The 19,048-nt window shown below is 46.4% G+C and overlaps 2 protein-coding genes across 2 annotated transcripts; one reads left to right on the plus strand and one right to left on the minus strand.

Moving 5' to 3' along the window:
- The first annotated feature begins 1,714 nt into the window (after positions 1 to 1,714).
- col1a1b (collagen, type I, alpha 1b) lies at positions 1,715 to 14,665 on the plus strand. The gene is made up of 51 exons (XM_029134603.3): positions 1,715 to 1,931; positions 3,072 to 3,269; positions 3,747 to 3,772; positions 3,940 to 3,975; positions 4,607 to 4,699; positions 5,005 to 5,073; positions 5,170 to 5,214; positions 5,304 to 5,357; positions 5,539 to 5,592; positions 5,698 to 5,751; positions 5,847 to 5,900; positions 5,981 to 6,034; positions 6,149 to 6,193; positions 6,284 to 6,337; positions 6,438 to 6,482; positions 6,597 to 6,650; positions 6,964 to 7,062; positions 7,166 to 7,210; positions 7,296 to 7,394; positions 7,503 to 7,556; positions 7,657 to 7,764; positions 7,929 to 7,982; positions 8,110 to 8,208; positions 8,333 to 8,386; positions 8,493 to 8,591; positions 8,694 to 8,747; positions 8,837 to 8,890; positions 8,973 to 9,026; positions 9,146 to 9,199; positions 9,330 to 9,374; positions 9,465 to 9,563; positions 9,662 to 9,769; positions 10,022 to 10,129; positions 10,281 to 10,334; positions 10,443 to 10,496; positions 10,628 to 10,735; positions 10,853 to 10,906; positions 11,006 to 11,059; positions 11,182 to 11,343; positions 11,457 to 11,564; positions 11,649 to 11,756; positions 11,903 to 11,956; positions 12,077 to 12,184; positions 12,271 to 12,324; positions 12,423 to 12,530; positions 12,627 to 12,680; positions 12,874 to 12,981; positions 13,079 to 13,358; positions 13,447 to 13,637; positions 13,741 to 13,983; positions 14,100 to 14,665. The coding sequence occupies exons 1-51, from the start codon at positions 1,850 to 1,852 to the stop codon at positions 14,244 to 14,246; spliced, it is 4,353 nt and encodes a 1,450-aa protein (XP_028990436.1). The 5' UTR covers positions 1,715 to 1,849; the 3' UTR covers positions 14,247 to 14,665.
- Positions 14,666 to 16,078: 1,413 nt separating this feature from the next.
- sgca (sarcoglycan, alpha) lies at positions 16,079 to 18,843 on the minus strand. Its single transcript, XM_029133536.3, has 10 exons — positions 18,588 to 18,843; positions 18,278 to 18,406; positions 18,042 to 18,193; positions 17,874 to 17,940; positions 17,588 to 17,786; positions 17,348 to 17,516; positions 17,054 to 17,262; positions 16,942 to 16,968; positions 16,640 to 16,819; positions 16,079 to 16,418 (listed from the first exon to the last, which is right to left on the minus strand). The coding sequence occupies exons 1-10, from the start codon at positions 18,682 to 18,684 to the stop codon at positions 16,388 to 16,390; spliced, it is 1,260 nt and encodes a 419-aa protein (XP_028989369.1). The 5' UTR covers positions 18,685 to 18,843; the 3' UTR covers positions 16,079 to 16,387.
- Between the last annotated feature and the right edge of the window lie 205 nt (positions 18,844 to 19,048).

The raw sequence follows: 19,048 nt of genomic DNA on the forward strand, positions 1-19,048 counted from the left end.
TGTGGGACTATTAAGAGTTTTCTTATTTGCATTCTTCTTATTAGAAATGGATGCTTGTGAACATGAGTTTGTCAAAATGCTTATTTCAGCCTCTGTCCAGTGCTGTTCTTCCACTGGAGGCCTGTGAGGATGCATTTGTAAAACAGGTTAACTTCACTGACAGGGGAAAAGCAGATAAAACCGTGGAGACACCTTTTCCCACAACTCCTTACATCCCGGGCTGATGCACATCCATAAGCTGCCAATGACAACGGCGGAGTTTCCTCCCTCAGGTCTGAAGTGCTTTGGTTCTTAAAGACATGACAAGGGTGGATTTCTCGTGATTACCTTCGCTGGCCTGTTTCAAATTCACTTGGCTGGAGAACCTGGAGTCTCTCTGCAGAAATATGCTGAATATCTTCTCCAGCAGAGGGGAAACATGCAGCCTCACGCTGCGACTCAAAGGACATCTGAATGCAGCTAAAAGGCCATCGGCTCTGAGAGCTTCCACCCAAACCACCAGTCTGAACCCTCACACACTTGCCACAAAGAAAATATATTATACATTGCAGCAAATGGAGTCCAAGGCAAACACCAGCAAATTACCGGTTCTATTTAAACACAGGCCTGTGAGCTTCGGCTTCATTTCACTCATGGAAAAGTCTGTGCAAGTCACAGCCTCTAAGTCTGAGTCCATTTTCATCTGCCAATCAAAGATGCAACTTCCTCACTGTGCATCTGACACAAGTTAAAGTACTTTTACGTGCCTCGAGTCGCTGCTGCTTGAACCTGAATATATTCCACTGCAGTGGATGTTAAACAGCCTCATTCTGACTCCAGCTACTGACGGCTGGACGCACACTTTGGGTCAAAGGCAAATGAAGAGTAAATGAGAGGTCAAACTGGGCCACGCTGCAGTTGCAGAAGCTGCAACGTGTCCACAGTGCAACCAGACGGTTTTGTGCATCTGCCACATTTCTTCTTCCTCCCTCCCTGTCTCTAACATCACCAGATGGAAACGCCTCTTTTGGAGAGGATCCCTGGCTGTTACACACGCACAGACCTTTAACGTCTAACACAATAATACACCGATGCATTATTAATGAGACATTTAATTAGACTAAACATGACAGTGGAGGTGAACGAAGCTGAATCCTTGCACTATTTCTTAATTCTATGTTACTACACGTAGCATGATGTAGTGGGAGTCTCTGAGGTGCTTATTCGTTTGCAAACTGTAGATGCCTGAAACTGAAGAACAGATCACGAGCTCATGACGTTGGAGCGTTAAAATCTACGTTTTCCTGTGCGTAAACGGCGCGCGTAATGGTTCCTATGAACAAATCAGACATCATATTAACCATTAAACCCACGAAGTCCCAGATCAATAGTCCTGGACTCTACGCGTCTGTAACGGATCTGATCCTAAAATAATCATCCGGTCCAAACGACTACATTCACAGCGACTGCGCCTCGGGTCGGTGGTCGGAACTCATACGTCCACGGCGCGCGGGAGCGCGGCGAAAGGAGCCGGCGCGACGGGGAGCCGCGGCGGCACTCGCGAGCCTCCTCATCCTCCACGTTTGAGCTGAAACGTGAACTTGCCTGACATGTTTTAAGACGGCCCCTCGTTCCCGACGAAGGAGGGGACTCCGCGTCTCGAACATGCACAAGTTCTGCTCTGCGCCGCAGGACCTCCCCGAATGTTTGGCGTATAAAAGCCGAGCCAAGGCATTTATTTAGGCAGTAGGGAGTTTCTGCTGGGGTCTGGATTGGAGTGAGACACAGACCGGACCCTACCGTGTATGAGTGGTGTCTGAGGAAAAAGAGGATCCCTGCCGCAAAGAATCTACATGTCTAATATTTAGACATGTTCAGCTTTGTGGATATTCGGTTAGCGCTTTTGCTCAGCGCAGCAGCGCTTTTGGTCAGAGGTCAAGGCGAGGATGATAGTAAGTATCCCTTTGAAACGTTGGTTTGAGTTGTTTTGGGATTGTGGAAGCGTCGGGATGCGGACAGCCCGCAAGGATGCTGAGCCCTGACTCCAGAGGGCAGAGATGGGGAGAGGTGTGACACAGGCGGGAGTGCTTCGCTTTTTACGGATCTCCGGAAACGAATAGGACTTCAGGAGATGGACTTTCTTTGTTGGCTGCCGCTCCCGCACAGGCGCACATTCTGTTCTTGCGCAGCGTGCGTCGTCCAGGTGCGGCGCAAAGCTGAGAGGCGCAGCTGCCCGGTCTCATGTGCGCGAGGTTCAAATAAAGTTAAAGCAGACAGGGATCCAGGAACCCATAGAAAGAAGTACGTTTTGGGTTTGGAAAGTACTTTTTCTGCATCAGAGGTGAGAACACAGGAACGTGTTTAAGGATATAATAAGAGGAGACCGTTTTAGTTGCACGCTTTTATTCCAGCTGCATAAGACGTTCTCCACGTTTAATTCAGTTTGTGCAAAACTAAATTGGGGCAATGGAAAAAATTAATCCTGACGTCGTCAGTGAAACAGTCTAGACTTGAGTTAATTGCCAAACAGAACAGGGTGCGGAAGGCCTCGCTCTGTGGGTCCACAGCGCCGCCTCGTGGCGAGTCTTGGGAGCGTCTCTCACCCTCCTCCCACCGCCTCCGCCGAGGCCCAACCTCACGTCCAACAGCTTGAATTGTGATTAGGCGCAGCTGAATTTTCCACTCAGTCTGAGGGGAAAATCCTGTAACTGCGTAGGAATGTTGTGATTTGTGATGCGTTTGCTTTACATGCACGACTAAAACAGATGTATAGAGTTATATAACGCAGCCCTCCTGGATGCTCTCATGTTCTAATCCTCAAAATTCAGTGACCACAGACCAGATTTCTTAACACTGCACTTCACAGAGAGCTGATTTTCATGGCGTCCAGGTGAAGCCCAAATGTGGCATAGATAATAGTCAATTAAGCAGCAGAAAGGTCAACGTCCTCTGCCAGAGGTCAAAGGGAACACCTGACACACCTGCGCAGGTGTAGCCACAGATAAACAACACTTCCTCCTACGTGCACGTTGTAACTGCGTCCACCTCTCTTTCTTACTGTACGAAGCTCACCTTTGTCTCTTTGCTCCCAGGGACATTCGGCAGCTGCACATTAGACGGACAGTTGTACAATGACAAGGACGTGTGGAAACCAGAGCCCTGCCAGATCTGCGTGTGTGACAGTGGAAACGTCATGTGCGACGACGTGATCTGCGAGGACTCGTCCGACTGCGCCGACCCCATCATCCCGGAGGGAGAGTGCTGCCCCATCTGCCCCGACTCCGATGATGGTACTCCACCCTGATCCCAGCTCAGATTATGAGCTTAATTAGCTTCGCGACGCCACCTGGCGCCTCGCTCCTCGTGGTTTCTCCTGCGCGGCTCCTCTGGCCACAAATGGACACCAGGCCTTAAAGGATTTCACTTTGGATTATTTTTGGCCTTTTCCGTTTCAATTTGCATTCCGTTAATGTGGATTACACCCACCCTCTGACGACCAAAGAATATGTTCACACCTGGGCTGTGACGCTGCACACACGTCCCAAAACAACATTTATAAAACTAATTTCTCAGCATTTTCCATAAAAGATTTGCTTAACAGTACGTTTATGTATACAACAACTAGGCAAACCACCTTTCATCAAAAACTGACCGGACGATGACTAAACCACAGCCTAGAACTTAAAGCTTTAACTGTTTGCATCATGAACAAATGTGTCAGAAATGCGGAATTGTTGACTTTCTCTTTTTCTCCGTTGGTTCCGTAGGAGCCGTGACTCCAGATTACCAGGAGGTATTTGGCCCTTTTATCTTTTATTAATACTGGACATCATGTGTAACTGAGGCCTGAGGCCAGGATTTAGTGACGATGAAACTGCATGGTGTAGTTTTTCATCAGGCCTGTTTATTCTCAGGTTGATGTGTGAAAGCCGTCTAACTTCCATTTCTGTCCATCCTTAGCCAACAAAGGGAGAAAATGGCCCCAAGGGAGACCAGGTACGTTCTACTCATTCACACTGTTTATGATACCTCCTCTGTCCTGCACTGCAAACCACACCTAGATTTTTAAAATCATATTTATTCCAATTATTTCATGTCAGAGACATGTTAGTAGCATTTTCAATGACTTCTTGGTGTTTCTGGCTTGTTTAAGTTATTTTTTAAATAAATAATAATAATTATTTTTTGGTGTGAGTAACAGCTCACAAATCATGTATCTACTCAATAACTCTAGCTCAATTAAAAATACACATTATATTTCCCCCATAAATTTGCTATGTATATGTGTATTTGTGCATTTGCCCTTTGATCTAAATTTGTGATTAATGGTGCTTCAGTCACTGATGACCTTTGATAATTAGGTCACAAGGTCTATGGGTCACTAAAAGTTTATAGGTCACACATGTAAAATCAAATTATGTTTCAGAACAGGAAGAAGAGAAACACCAACATAGAACCTTACCTACCTTCTGTTTTAAAAAGGAAATGCATAATGAATTAAAAAACACATGCGATGATGTGATGTGATCCAAACCGATTGTGCTATGAATTATATACGCTCTATTAATTTAGGTGAAATATCGAGTCAGCAACGCCAACGGCCATGTCTGCTTGACTTTTCCTTCAGGGTCCTCCTGGTGTTCCTGGCAACGATGGACTCCCTGGACAGAATGGCCTTCCTGGGCCCCCTGGCCCCCCTGGCCCCCCTGGCCTTGGCGGAGTACGTATCACCAACATCAACATATGTTGGAATCTGTTTTTAAGCAATCGAGTCCTAAATGTTGATTGATTCTGCAACTTTGCATTATTCAGTTACTTTTTGACAGCTAAAAACCAGACAGCTCAGTGATTCTTTGAGTACCGGGAATGCAGACATCTTTCCTGGTCTCAAGATTATGTCTACAAATTACGTAGAACCTGAGATCTGAGACATAGCAGTAGTAGGAGGAGGTGACAGTGAGAAGATACAGTTTAGGCCCATCTCTGTGAGTTTGGTGACTTATTCTTTTTTTTGTCCCTTTACAGAACTACTCTCCTCAGATGAGCTATTCTGACCCATCCAAATCCAGCGGCCCACCTGTTCCTGGCCCAATGGTACAAATCTTAACACATATAATAAGCAGTAAGTTTCTGCTTTAGAGTTTTAGATTTTTGAAAAATTAAAATGTCCTTTTTATCCTTCTTCAACAGGGTCCTATGGGTCCCCGCGGTACTCCTGGCCCCTCTGGTCCCTCTGTAAGTCTTCTCTTTTCATTTGCATGTAATAATGAGTCTTTATCTTATATGTATCAGAAATGTGATCTTTTTCTTTTGTTGTCCCTCAGGGTCCTCAGGGATTCACTGGACCTCCTGGAGAGCCCGGTGAGCCTGGAGCAGCTGTGAGTATACAAAATGTTTTTCTTTGCTCGGGTTCTGTCATTTATCCTAGATTATAACCTAGATCACTGCATTTCTACTTTCTGCCTCTCATGCTCCTTTCGCCCCAACTACTTGGTCTTTATTCAAGACAATACAATCAGAGTTAGCAGATGTTATTTTAACATTATTTTGGTTATGCAGGGTCCCATGGGTTCCCGTGGTCCTGCTGGTCCCCCAGGAAAGAACGGAGATGATGTAAGTTATGGACTTACATAAATTGAAGCTGTAAACTCACTGTCGACTGTACAAGAGGCTTACTCATGTTTCCTTTCCCATGAACCACCTTTGTGTCGGTAACAGGGTGAGCCCGGCAAAGCTGGTCGCCCTGGTGAGCGTGGAGCTGCCGGCCCTCAGGTGAGTGTTGCAGCTCAGGAGATGGTTGACCAAGGCTGAACTTCATATTGATGTGTAATTTCTTTGCATGTTGCTGATTCTTTTTTTTTCTCCAGGGAGCTCGCGGATTCCCTGGAACTCCTGGACTCCCCGGCATCAAGGGACACAGAGTGAGTCTACCGTCAACATTATTTATAGTTGTATTGCGAGTGATAAGTGCGCTCATCATGCCCATTGACTTTGTCCACAGGGATTCAACGGTCTGGATGGAGCTAAGGGAGACACTGGACCTGCTGGACCTAAGGTAAGAAATCAGATATACTGATACACACCAACAGAAACATCCCACCAGTATTCCATTCTGCACCAGTATGCCACAACAATTCCAGTCTCTGTTTCTGTTTGCATTTATCTACAGGGAGAGCCTGGTGCCTCTGGTGAGAACGGTGTCCCTGGTGCCATGGTATGTTTACTGACTTTACACTTAATTTGTTGTAATTAAATAAATTCATAGAGCTATCAAACTAATGTTGTTCTTTCACCTTTTTATCAGGGTGCTCGTGGCCTTCCTGGTGAGAGAGGCCGCCCTGGACCTCCCGGACCCTCTGTAAGCCCTACCTTTACTTTTTACTATTTAACTTAAAACTCTTCTGTGTATAAAACATGTCTCTTTGATCTGATCCTGATGTGATGCTCCTGCTCTGCAGGGCGCTCGTGGTAATGACGGCAACACTGGTCCTGCTGGACCCCCAGTAAGTTCCCTTTTTCGCTCTGTTTAAAGCAACTCTGTTTACAGCAACTCTGTTTACAGCATTTAATTAATGGTTGTCTTAACCTAGATTTACACATGCATGTTTATTTTTCAGGGACCTACCGGACCTGCTGGTCCTCCTGGATTCCCCGGTGGTGCTGGTGCAAAGGTAAGTCACCTAAAACTGCACTACTTGGTGGCTATCACCTTGAAAAATGTATCTTGCTAATTAAATGAGTTGAACTACACTCCTCATGCTTTAGTCACTGTTGCATGTGACAAAGTACAAGGTAAGAAGTCAGATGAACACTGTAGCCACCAGATGGCATCAGTAGATATTTAGTAGGTGTAGCTAGTTATGCAGTGAGAAAACCTGTCCCACACACCTTCATGATTTTAGGAACGTCAAGTATTATAAACAAGACGTTTTCACCATCTTTATTGACATTTTATGTTTGAGAATTTTGTGTTTGCCTTTACAGGGAGAGACTGGTGCTCAGGGAGGCCGTGGAGCCGAGGGACCTCAGGGAGCCCGTGGTGAGCCTGGCAACCCCGGACCCGCCGGTCCTGCTGGAGCTGCTGTGAGTGGATACTGGTATCTACTGGTACCACTATGAGCACATATACCTGTCTCTTCATCTTGCCATTCAATGCTGACACATTTCATGTATGTTCTCTCAACAGGGCGCCCCTGGATCTGATGGCTCTCCTGGTGCTAAGGGTAGTACTGTAAGTATCATTTACCGTGCCTGGTTTTACTCCACTGGAATTGTGAACTTGATTTGGTTATAAACCTCAGCTATCCTTTCTGTAGGGTACTGTTGGTAATGCTGGTGCTCCTGGTTTCCCTGGTGCTCGTGGTCCTGCTGGAGCTCAGGGAGCTGTTGGTGCTCCTGGACCCAAGGGTAACAATGTAAGTGGATCATTAATTCTATTAATGGGGACTTGTCATGTCACTTTTCTTTTCATTGTTAAAGCCACAATCAGTAAAATTAAATAAGTTATGTGTCTCTGCTAATAGGGTGACCATGGCCCCTCTGGTCCTAAGGGAGAGCCTGGTGCCAAGGGAGAGCCTGTAAGTTTCAAAATACCCCGAACCTCACCAGGTTCCCTTAACTTCCTACTTCTTATGCATACTGTACAAATAACATTATTGATGCTTTTTACTTTTTCAGGGTCCCGCTGGAGTTCAGGGACTTCCTGGCCCCTCTGGTGAGGAAGGAAAGAGAGGTCCTCGTGGAGAGCCTGGTGGTGCTGGACCCCGTGGACCCCCTGGAGAGCGTGTATGTTACTACCACATCATACTGACACTTACAATGACCTTAACTTGGTTATAATGACAAACGTTTGATAATGTGCCTCTTAGCTTAGCCTAGCACGGCCAAGCACAGAAGAGTGGAGCTTACATCACAGTTAGTGACACGGTTGTTTTTGTTTGTTTTCCTAGGGTGCTCCTGGTCCTCGTGGTTTGCCTGGTTCTGATGGTGGTGCTGGTGGCAAGGTGAGTTACCATCGACCCAGTAAATATACTGTTTGTGATTTAACATGACCTTTCATTTGACTGAAATAATGAGCGTTGTCAACTTCATCCACTGTCCTGTGGGTATTTCTGAATATTTTCCTCACAGGGAGCCCCTGGTGAGCGTGGTGCCCCAGGCCCAATGGGTCCTCAGGGAGCCACTGGTGAGTCTGGAACCCCTGGTGGTCCAGGTGCACCTGGATCCAAGGTCAGTTCTGCTGTGTATCTCTACAAATGTGCATTTTCTGTCACTCTTTAATCCTAGGACTGTAGTAATTGTTGTTGTACATTATTGTTCTCACTGTTTCTGATGTGTGGCATGTTCTCCACAGGGTGTGACTGGTAGTCCTGGAAGCCCTGGCCCTGATGGCAAATCTGGACCTGCTGTAAGTACTGAAGAACTGAAATTGTTTCTCATATTGATCATGATGTTGTTTGCTTAGAAGAACAACATGCAACTGGGCAACATATATGTTTTCCTATGTTCCTTAGGGTGCTCCTGGACAAGATGGCCGTGCTGGACCTCCTGGCCCAGCAGGATCCAGAGGACAGCCTGGAGTTATGGGATTCCCTGGGCCCAAGGGACCTAATGTGAGTTAACTAACCTTCCTAACTAACAGTTTGTAGTGGAGTTTAGCTTAGGTTCAGATGATCTTTTGTAGTCAGTTACGCTGAAAGTCTTTTCTGCAACAGGGTGAGTCTGGTAAGCCTGGCGAGAGAGGTCCTGCTGGTGCCGCTGGCCCTGTTGTAAGTACTTGAGTATTATTAGCACTAAGCAAAATCACACTTTACTGGTAGACCTTTGTAATATGAAAATGTTTTATTGCTGTTCACAGGGTGCTCCTGGCAAAGATGGTGACGTTGGAGCTCCTGGACCCTCTGGTGTTGCTGTATGTATCTCTGCTCAGTTGTAACTAAACTCTTGTATTGTACAATCATGTCTCATATTTTAATTTTTTGTTTTTTGTTCAGGGACCTGCTGGAGAGAAGGGTGAGCAGGGACCTGCTGGTCCTCCTGGATTCCAGGTAAGCCTTTTAGCACACAGAGCCCTGAGTGCTGTTTCTTGTTATGTTGATTTACCTCTCAACAGTGTTACATTTCCATTTGATACCGCTAAAGATTTCTACCTTGCCTTCATGTTCAGGGTCTTCCCGGACCTCAAGGTGCTACTGGAGAGACTGGCAAGCCTGGTGAGCAGGTAAGAGTCACTTGGAGCTGTGAAAGGTTAACCTTTTTTTAACCAAGGCCTTAATGTGCGTTCTTTATTCTCGTTAAAACACACAACAAGTCATATCAGAAGTAATGTAATGTTTGTGCCTATTGTTTAGGGTGTTCCTGGTGAGGCTGGACCCAATGGCCCTTCTGGACCAAGAGTGAGTATTTTGTCATTATTCATTGCAAACACTATTCATCTTGTCACTTTGTCATAAGGACGTGTCTGATGTGTCCCTGTGATCTTTCAGGGTGACAGAGGTTTCCCTGGTGAGCGTGGTGCTCCAGGTGCCGGTGGCCCAATGGGACCTCGTGGTGCCCCTGGACCAGCTGGTAACGATGGTGTTAAGGTACGTTTCAGAGGAAGATGCTGAGGAGCCATTAATTGTTCACTTGCACTTGATTTCAAAAGATAAATAATTCATTTATTGGCTTTGTGTGTGTACAGGGAGAGCCTGGTGCTCCTGGTGGACCTGGTGCTCAGGGTTTGACTGGTATGCAGGGAATGCCTGGTGAGCGTGGACCTTCTGGTCTCCCCGGAACCAAGGGAGAGAGAGTAAGCATCACAGCAACACAACATTATAACTAGCATTTATTGAGTAAGCATAAGATAATTGAGGAAATATATTTTATATATTATAGTTTCCATGAAATCAATCATACACTGAATTAATAAATCAGGATGAAGGTATTTTACTTACTTAGTTCAGTTCAGGACATGGTCATTCATTGCAGTACTGGACTTTTACTAAATATGTAGCAGCAGGATACCATCACAATGGCTCTATTAACCTGTTTCTCTCCACAGGGAGACGGCGGTGGCAAGGGAGCTGATGGCGCCGCTGGCAAAGATGGTGTCCGTGGTCTGACTGGACCTATTGGACTACCTGGACCTCCTGGTCCTCAGGGTGAGAAGGTGAGACCCGACTTTATTGATATCCAAAAATGAATTTTTTCCATCTTTGGTTATCATAAACAAAATTTGTGCCAGGAGAGATATTCAGTGTTATGCTTGCTAACGTTAATGCTTGCCTTAGAATTAAATAAAGTTTCTTCTCTGGTTTTAGGGTGAGGGGGGCCCTGTTGGAGTTGCTGGACCCACTGGTCCTCGTGGTTCCCCTGTAAGTTCTTCTCTATAATCATCAGCATACAGTAGCGTACTATGTGTATTTTGTACATTTAGGCACAATTACTAACTAGAACTAAAATACTCTATTAAATTCCATCAGGGTGAGCGTGGAGAGACTGGCCCTGCTGGACCTGCTGGATTTGCTGGGCCTCCTGTAAGACCCTAAATGTTCAACACATTTACATTTTACTCTAGGCTAAACTTCCAGAGAACACTCAAATAAGTTTCAATCTGGTGCCAATGATCATGCCGTGAATTGTTCCTTCTGTTGCTCTTTAACCTTAGGGTGCTGATGGTCAGCCTGGCAACAAGGGAGAGACTGGTGACACTGGACCTAAGGGAGATGCTGGTCCCGCTGGACCTCCTGGACCTGTTGGATCTTCTGGTCCTCAGGTAAGTCTATGTTAGCAAATTAGCAATATGAAGTAAAATACTTGATCATATTTACCCCATTTTGTTAAACCAGTGACCGTTGGCTACTCTTTCATTTATAAATGTATCTGTTAACAGGGACCTGCTGGTGCTCCTGGACCCAAAGGTGCTCGTGGTGGTGCTGGTGCCCCTGTAAGCATCCTGTCAACATGGAAGACTTTGTAGCATAAGGTGACCCGTAAAGATAGTATAATCAGTGAAGTTGTACCTAATTTGTTTGTATCTTTGTAGGGTGCTGTTGGTTACCCTGGATCTGTTGGAAGAGTTGGACCCCCTGGCCCTGCTGTAAGTAGCATCACATACGATTAAACGTCTGCAATGACTAATAATAACTCATCTTGTTTTTAGTCGGGCTTTTAGCTTGGCATGATTCAATAGTATTTCCATTTGTTGTGCTTTGTTTCCAGGGAGTTGCTGGACCTCCTGGACCTGCTGGACCTGCTGGCAAAGATGGAGCAAGAGGAAACCGTGGTGAGACTGGCCCTGCTGGTCGCCCTGGTGAGGCTGGTGCTGCTGGACCTCCAGGACCCAGTGGAGAGAAGGGATCTCCTGGTGCTGATGGATCCCCAGTGAGTACCTGTTATCATTCATCAAAGCAAATCCTTTTCTGGGTTCTAAAAGAGACCAGAATGATATTGGTCATCATGTACAAGCTGAGTGACCTTTGTTTTCTTCTGTGCAGGGTCCCGCTGGTATCCTTGGACCCCCAGGTGTTTCTGGACAGCGTGGTATTGTAGGTCTCCCTGGACAGCGTGGAGAGCGTGGTTTCTCTGGTCTGCCTGGACCGGCTGTGAGTAATCAGACTACATCAGTAGTAACCTTTAGATTCTACCCCTAAACACACAGACAAATGACTTCTCTTGTTTGTTTTCAGGGTGAGCCTGGAAAGCAGGGACCTTCTGGACTTGTTGGTGAGCGTGGACCCCCTGGACCTGCTGGTCCCCCTGGACTGTCTGGTGCTACTGGAGAGGCTGGTCGTGAGGTATGCTGCTTTAGTCTTTGGTCCGTCGATTCTAAATCAGAGAGCCTTTGTCTAGCATGGTCTCAAATGCACCTTGGGTTCTCAGTTCTCACAGATTTGTTACCACTGATACATGGGCTTTTACTGTCCTTTCTGCTCCTTCTCAGGGATCTGCTGGTCACGATGGTGCCCCTGGTCGCGATGGACCTCCTGGCCCTAAGGTAGATCGTCCACTGATGTGTTATGCTTAAATATTTAAACTTTATTTGAACATAGCTTCTAAGTAGAAACACTACAGTTTGCCTGTCTAGCCCAATCTCACTGGTAATTTGCCTCTGCAGGGAGACCGTGGTGAGCCTGGCCAGTCTGGACCCCCTGGACCTCCTGGTGCACCCGGTGCCCCTGGATTTGTTGGACCGTCTGGCAAGAATGGTGACCGTGGAGAGACTGTAAGCCTGCTTCATGCTTATTTTGATCCTGTCGAAATTACATTAAGTAATGACTAACTCAAATTTTGATTTTTTGTTTGGTTTAGGGTCCCGCTGGTCCTGCTGGTCCTGCAGGCCCTGCTGGTGTCCGTGGACCTGCTGTATGTTCATTACCTCATAACATGCATTATTAACATTAATAGTCAAGTGACTGGATGACACTAAGATGGCAAGTTGTTGTCCTGTTGCTTGTATTCAGGGCCCTGCTGGTGCCAAGGGAGACAGAGGTGAGACTGGTGAGGCTGGAGAGAGAGGCCACAAGGGACACAGAGGATTCAGTGGCATGCAGGGTCTGCCTGGAACTGCTGTAAGTAACTGTTCCAGGATGATATAGACATGAACAATGGTTATGTTGAGTTATTGAGATTACTTATTTGATTGTAACATCTTTTTCTGCTTCTAGGGACCTGCTGGAGAGAGAGGACCTGCTGGTGCCTCTGGACCTGCCGGACCTAGAGTAAGTGGGGTTTTTTACAATTTGCCATTTACGTGTAGTTATTCTTTCCATAAGCTTCTTGCAAAATAATCCTGAAAGTGGTAAAATGGTCTTAATCATCTTCAGGACATAAAATGTTGGTTAAATGGTGAATCTGTTATAAATTTGCAGCACCTGTTATTAAGTAAGCTGACTTAGTAGCTTTGGTCTACAGGGACCTGCTGGATCTAATGGTTCCCCTGGTAAGGATGGTGTGAACGGCCTGCCCGGACCCATTGGACCTCCTGGACCTCGTGGTCGCAATGGAGAGATGGGACCTGCTGTAAGTTGTAATAAAATATGTAGTTTATTTATGTATTGACATTTTCTGATACTTAAACTATAGCTGCAGTCTGTAAACTACTCGTTCCTCACAACAGGGTCCTCCAGGACCTCCTGGACCCGCTGGACTCCCTGGAGCTCCTGGCGCAGCATTTGAGTTCAACATCCAGCCTGCTCAGGAGAAGGCCCCCGATCCCCTGCGCGGAGGCTACCGTGCTGATGACCCCAACATGATGCGCGACCGCGACATGGAGGTTGACACCACCCTCAAGACTCTGACCCAGAGGGTTGAGAAGATCCGTAGCCCCGATGGCACCCAGAAGAACCCTGCTCGCATGTGCCGTGACCTGAGAATGTGCCAGCCTGAGTGGAAGAGCGGTAAGTGCAGATCTGCAAAGCCTTTAGATAAAGGACGACACGTAGAATCTTATAAACCTAAACTGAATGTCATGTTCCTATGTCGCAGGCACCTACTGGGTCGATCCCAACCAGGGCTCTCCTCTGGATGCCATCAAGGTCCACTGCAACATGGAGACTGGTGAGACCTGCATCTACCCCAGCCAGTCCAGCATCCCCATGAAGAACTGGTACCTCAGCAAGAACATCAGAGAGAAGAAGCACATCTGGTTCAGCGAGTCCATGACCGGTGGATTCCAGGTGAGAAGCCGGGAAACATCCTCACTGATTAGAGCACATGTTACAGTGCTGTTAAACCAGAGCCGGTAAAACTCATGCATTCTTCTCTTCTTACACCATGTAGTTCCAGTATGGCAGCGATGGAGCTGATGCTGAGGACGTCAACATCCAGATGACCTTCATGCGCCTGATGTCCAACCAGGCCTCTCAGAACGTCACGTACCACTGCAAGAACAGCATCGCCTACATGGACTCCGCCACTGGCAACCTGAAGAAGGCCCTGCTCCTCCAGGGATCCAACGACATCGAGATCAGAGCCGAGGGCAACAGCCGCTTCACATACAGCGTCAACGAGGATGGCTGCACGGTGGGTCCTGATTCTGTTCATCGTCCAACTGGGATTGTTGAGAATAGGGATTATATCTGTTCAACATTTGTGTTAAAACCTCTCACTGACCTTTCCTGCGTTCTCCCTCTCCACAGACACACACTGGCTCATGGGGCAAGACAGTCATCGACTACAAGACATCAAAAACAAGCCGCCTGCCCATCATTGACATTGCTCCTATGGATGTTGGTGCACCTGATCAGGAATTTGGCGTTGAAGTGGGCCCTGTTTGCTTCTTGTAAAAAGTTAAGAAATATGGACATGACATTGTTGTTTTTTTTCTAGCAGTCATCTCTAAATCCTTTTTCTATGCATTCAAAAACTCATTCGGCTGCCATTGGTCCACATGCTTAAAACCACTCTACTGAAGACAGTGTTTGTACTTTTTACAACCATGAGACGTTCTTTTTTTGGGACTGCTACTACAACTGAAACCAACCAAACGGAGACTTTAAAAAGAATCATTTGTTTCCACTGGCAACAAGAAAATAATATATAACTTGTGTAAAATTTTCCCCTGGAGATTGAGAAAAAAAAATCGATCCACGCGACGCAATGAAACACAGGTGACGTTTGCCATTTTCCACCACTGCGGAAGGACACTGAAAACAACAAATGATATGTACCATTTTTCCTGGTGTTAAATAAATTGTAAAAAGTGTCAAGCGTCTTCTTGTTATAAATTCTTGACAGAAAAAAACACCTGACTGCTGCTCAGACTAATGTAATCAGAGCAAAGCGAGAAGCTCGGCTTTCTGAGGTCGCCTCATAACAAGAAGTCCCGTTTTTTTTCTTCAATGAAAAGGGTTTGTTTTACACGAGTTACGGAGGGATTCCAAAACAAACGGTGCTATTACCATTCGAATGAGGTCCAGTTATTGGTGCCTGACGGTGAAACGCTCACTGTCAAACCTTTTGCCACTAATGCCTGTAGAACCTGTGGTGCTACCAGACTGACTCATTGCCTTGTTGTCTATGCAGTGCAATTGTTTTCTTCTTAAGTGTTGGTTTGATGACAGACGTTGTCGCTGCAGATGTATTGCATGCAATCATGTCTTTGTAGATAAAAGCAAGTGACTGGTTCAATATCTCCTTCCTGCCCATGTGTCCTGTGTTGATCCTTCTGTCTGTTTGCCCCTGTGGAAAACTGCTCTTGACTAAAAACAAAACAGCACATCATCTCCCACCCTGTTGTTTATGTTGTTTGTTGATGTCTTTTTCGCGAAGGGTTTCTTAAAAAAAATTTGAAGCAGACCCACTTTCATGGTTTAAAACAGAGATTCTGTACTTATGTTGTACATGTATAATAAATCAAGATGTTTTTAATTATTTTGGGTGCTGAAATAAAGCATGTGAAGTGGTCTACTCAGTGGCGGAGTTTTCACTGTCCTGTTTTGCAACTGTTGTGAAACTGAAATCAGGTGTTAGGGATTGGGAAAGCCTGCACACAGCAAAGATGCATTTGGGATTTTTTAAATTGGGATACGATGCACATCACAACTCTGGTAATGAAGCAGAGTTGATGTAGGTTCAGAAATTAACTGTTCCACAACAGCTGCACTGAATATGTTTCTATTCTCTACAAGCAGTGAAAACAAGGCCAATAAAGACTCCAACCTGGCAGTTTGAGTCACTACAATCACAATAGCTATAAATGATTGACTCTCCCTTGGAATTGAGAACTGAGACCTTAATATGGCAAATTAGTGGATTACATAGAGGGCATGTAGATATTATAGTTCATGCGACTTAAAAACAATGAACCTGCATGAGAATGAAGTTTCAGGTTGTTCACAGAACAGAAGATGTGCATCAAACTCAACGCTCCCAAATCAAATGGAGATACATGAGCGCCCCCTTCTGGAGAAAAGGTGCAACAAAAGGTCAACAATCATGCACGATCAGTGAACCACTGCTTGACTGCTCTTTGAACGTCTGAGAGGCTTCGGTGAAGAGTCAGAATAAATTCAAATGAATTGGTCGACGGCTGGATGATGTTTTCATCTAAATATTAAAAAGATGAGTTTCTGCTTTGGACAAAAGAATGAGATTTATGATGTCACAGCAATACAGATTACAGGTGTTTTGATTTTTTTATTGGTGTTTAAATATAGTTAGGTACAGGAAACAATATAATAACACAAATTATTATTAAACAGCAAACTATTAATTTATTTTAATGTCACCTAAAGAATCAGCCTCGGCTATTACTGAATCCAAACAGCAAATATATCACTAGCACTTCACCCATCGTTGTTTTTACCTCCTGAAAAATCAGACAATGTGATGAATCTGTGTTTTCTGAATCATAAATAATACATGAACAAACACCTAAACATGAACCAGAATGAAGGCAGCGCTGCAGCAGGAATCCTCCAGCAGGTTATCTGGGCAGCGTGTCAGTGTAGGGATCACTGGGGGAAAAAACAGATCTGCATCAGCGAAGTAACCACTGACTAAGAGTTCAAAATACACTTGTTAGGTAAAAAGTGCAGTTAATGCCTCTGACCAGTAGTGAAATGAACAATTAAACACTCCAGCACTGCAGGTACACACAGGTACCCTGAAGCTGCACTGGCCTGCAGCACTAGTGCTGGTAGCTGGGTTCTAATCAGAAGCTGGGTGGGGGTCTTACTGCTGGGCCCGGATCAGGGGCACGGTGGGGCTGTCCGACTGCAGAGGCGGAGCCCTCTCGCCGGTCCGGCTGTTGAACATGGGCAGCGTGGACAAAGGCGGGGTGGCGCTCCGGTCCCCGGCCATCCTCCTCAGCTCGTCCGTGTTGCCGTGGATGGTGTGGTGGTGGTGCAGCTGGATTCTGGGTCGAACAGAACACTGTGCTTTATCGTTTTACAAACACTCTGATTCCTCGAAGATGCTGGTTGGCTTCACCGCTAATATAAGGAAGAATACTCCCATGCACCTACTCATGTTACTTACTGGTTTGTCTTTGCATCTCTTTTCTCACTAGAAAAAATAGAGAACCTTTATGGAAAACACTTGACTTTGAATACATGTATTCATATTGGGCACAATCAGACTCGATACATACACTCCCTCCCGTCTCCCAAACATGATGTAGGCCAACAGGAGACACAGGATGATGATAATTATCAGGGGCACCAGCACTGTCACAATGTAGTCTGGGAAGTAGTCTCTGCTGGGGGGGGACTCGAGGGGGGTGAAGTCGCCTCCACCCTCCAGGACCCCTGACCCCATGGTGGGAGCAGGGGGGGCCGGCTCCTGCTTCGTCAGATCGAACTAGAGGGAAGAAAGGGGCCCCGTGGGTTTTCACAGCCACACATGGATAACTTCACTGAGCGGAACCAAACTCTGGAGCTCTCACCAGCTCCGTTCTGCACCAGGTGATGCAGTTGCCAGGAATCCTGCAGAAGTTACACCCCCCGGGGACCTTGATTCTGGCCCCCGCCTGGCACTGCCTCGTGTGTTCAGCTGTCAGCACCTTCAGGAGGCATTCTGAGAAGTAGCGCTCCGAGCCCACCTTCACGTACACACTGGCACCATCACATGTCAATAAGCACTACTGCAGTTTATCAGACGTGGAAGCGTGAAGGAAGCCGTTTACCCTTCGTAGTGTCCTGCCAGAGGGAGAGGGACGCGGCCGCCGCGGTCCAGGGCGTTGGTGATATTGACCACCTCCAGCGTGTCCGTCTCCCACAGCCTCTGTAAATCAGCCTTTATCTCATCCTGGACAGAAGAGGGCAGCACCTTCTCAATCTCCCTCAGCTGGATGAAGAACTCGGCTTGAAAAGGCAGCATCTTCTCTGAGAGCGACAGCACGCGCTGCTTTCAGGGACAGTTCACTGCTTCGTTATTCACATTGTTGAGCTCATGCACTTGTTTCATCTTACCTGCAACCATTTTGATCACTAGTATGTGTCTGGTTGTTTCATAGCTGCGTTTGTTGACGGCATAAATCTGTAAAAAGCACGTGTGTCCAACAGTCAGCATCACATAAGCAGCAATAACTGGACTTCAGACGCAGTCTGTGGACGTGTTGTGTTCCGGTGACGTCGTACCTCAACGATGGTTTTCCCTGGAGCTGTCGGCGTTCCGTACAGGAAGCCGTTATCGTACGGGTGCCGCTGGGTGAAGCGCAGCCACTCCGGGAGGTCGGGGAAGTTCTGCCGGTTGCACTTAAATATCATGGGGTCGTCGTACAAATGTCCAGCTTCACCGAGCAGGGAGCAGAAATGTAAGAGCTGTGTTTACAGGTACAACACACAGAACAGGGTTCAAGGACCCGGGCTCCTACCATAGATTCGTGACAAAGGCTCAAAATCATTTTGGAAAGTCTCTCTCATCAGCTCGTACGTGAAGAACCTCCCGACAGGAATGGTGACCTTGATCTCTGCAGTGGCCCCAAACACACTGACAGCACAAACTGCTGTGAAACACAGGTAGAACCAAACTATGCTCAGGCGTGAACGTACACACGACAGCTGCTGCTGTAGTTTAACAGCCGCTTCCCCTCACATCACAACCCAACACGACACAGACACACACTGGAGGCTGACAGGACGCGTGCATTTGCTTAAAGTTGAAGCATTTAGGAGTAAACCTGCCTGTGAAGCAGAGGATCCAGCTCCTGCAGCCGGCCATCTTGTTCTGTGCTGTGATTGACAGAACCAAGCGGAGCCGGGCTCGCTCAGTGCAACACATGTCAGAGCTATTTGTGGCCCACGCCTAACGACATCCTCAGGGGTCTGTGAGTCTAAGTGTGGAGGACTTTATTGCTTCTGGTCGCACACATTAAGCTTGAAGGTGGTAACTAAACATGTGAATTAATGTGTTTCCATTGCTTTTACTTTACTATTACCAGAAATTGTCCTACAGAACTACAAAAGAAAAGTAACTCAATGGTTCCTTAACAGGGATTAAATGACCAGAGGAAAACACATGTCCAATTAATTAGAGTAATCGATTATCCAATTGATTGAAAGTGGCTTATTTGTCTGATGTGTGTCTGTTCCACACATTCATAAGAATGGAGCCCATTTCCAGTGTTTTTGCAGACACTGATGGA

This window comes from Betta splendens, chromosome 19, assembly GCF_900634795.4.
Source record: "Betta splendens chromosome 19, fBetSpl5.4, whole genome shotgun sequence".
In the NCBI taxonomy this organism is placed as follows: Eukaryota; Metazoa; Chordata; class Actinopteri; order Anabantiformes; family Osphronemidae; genus Betta; species Betta splendens.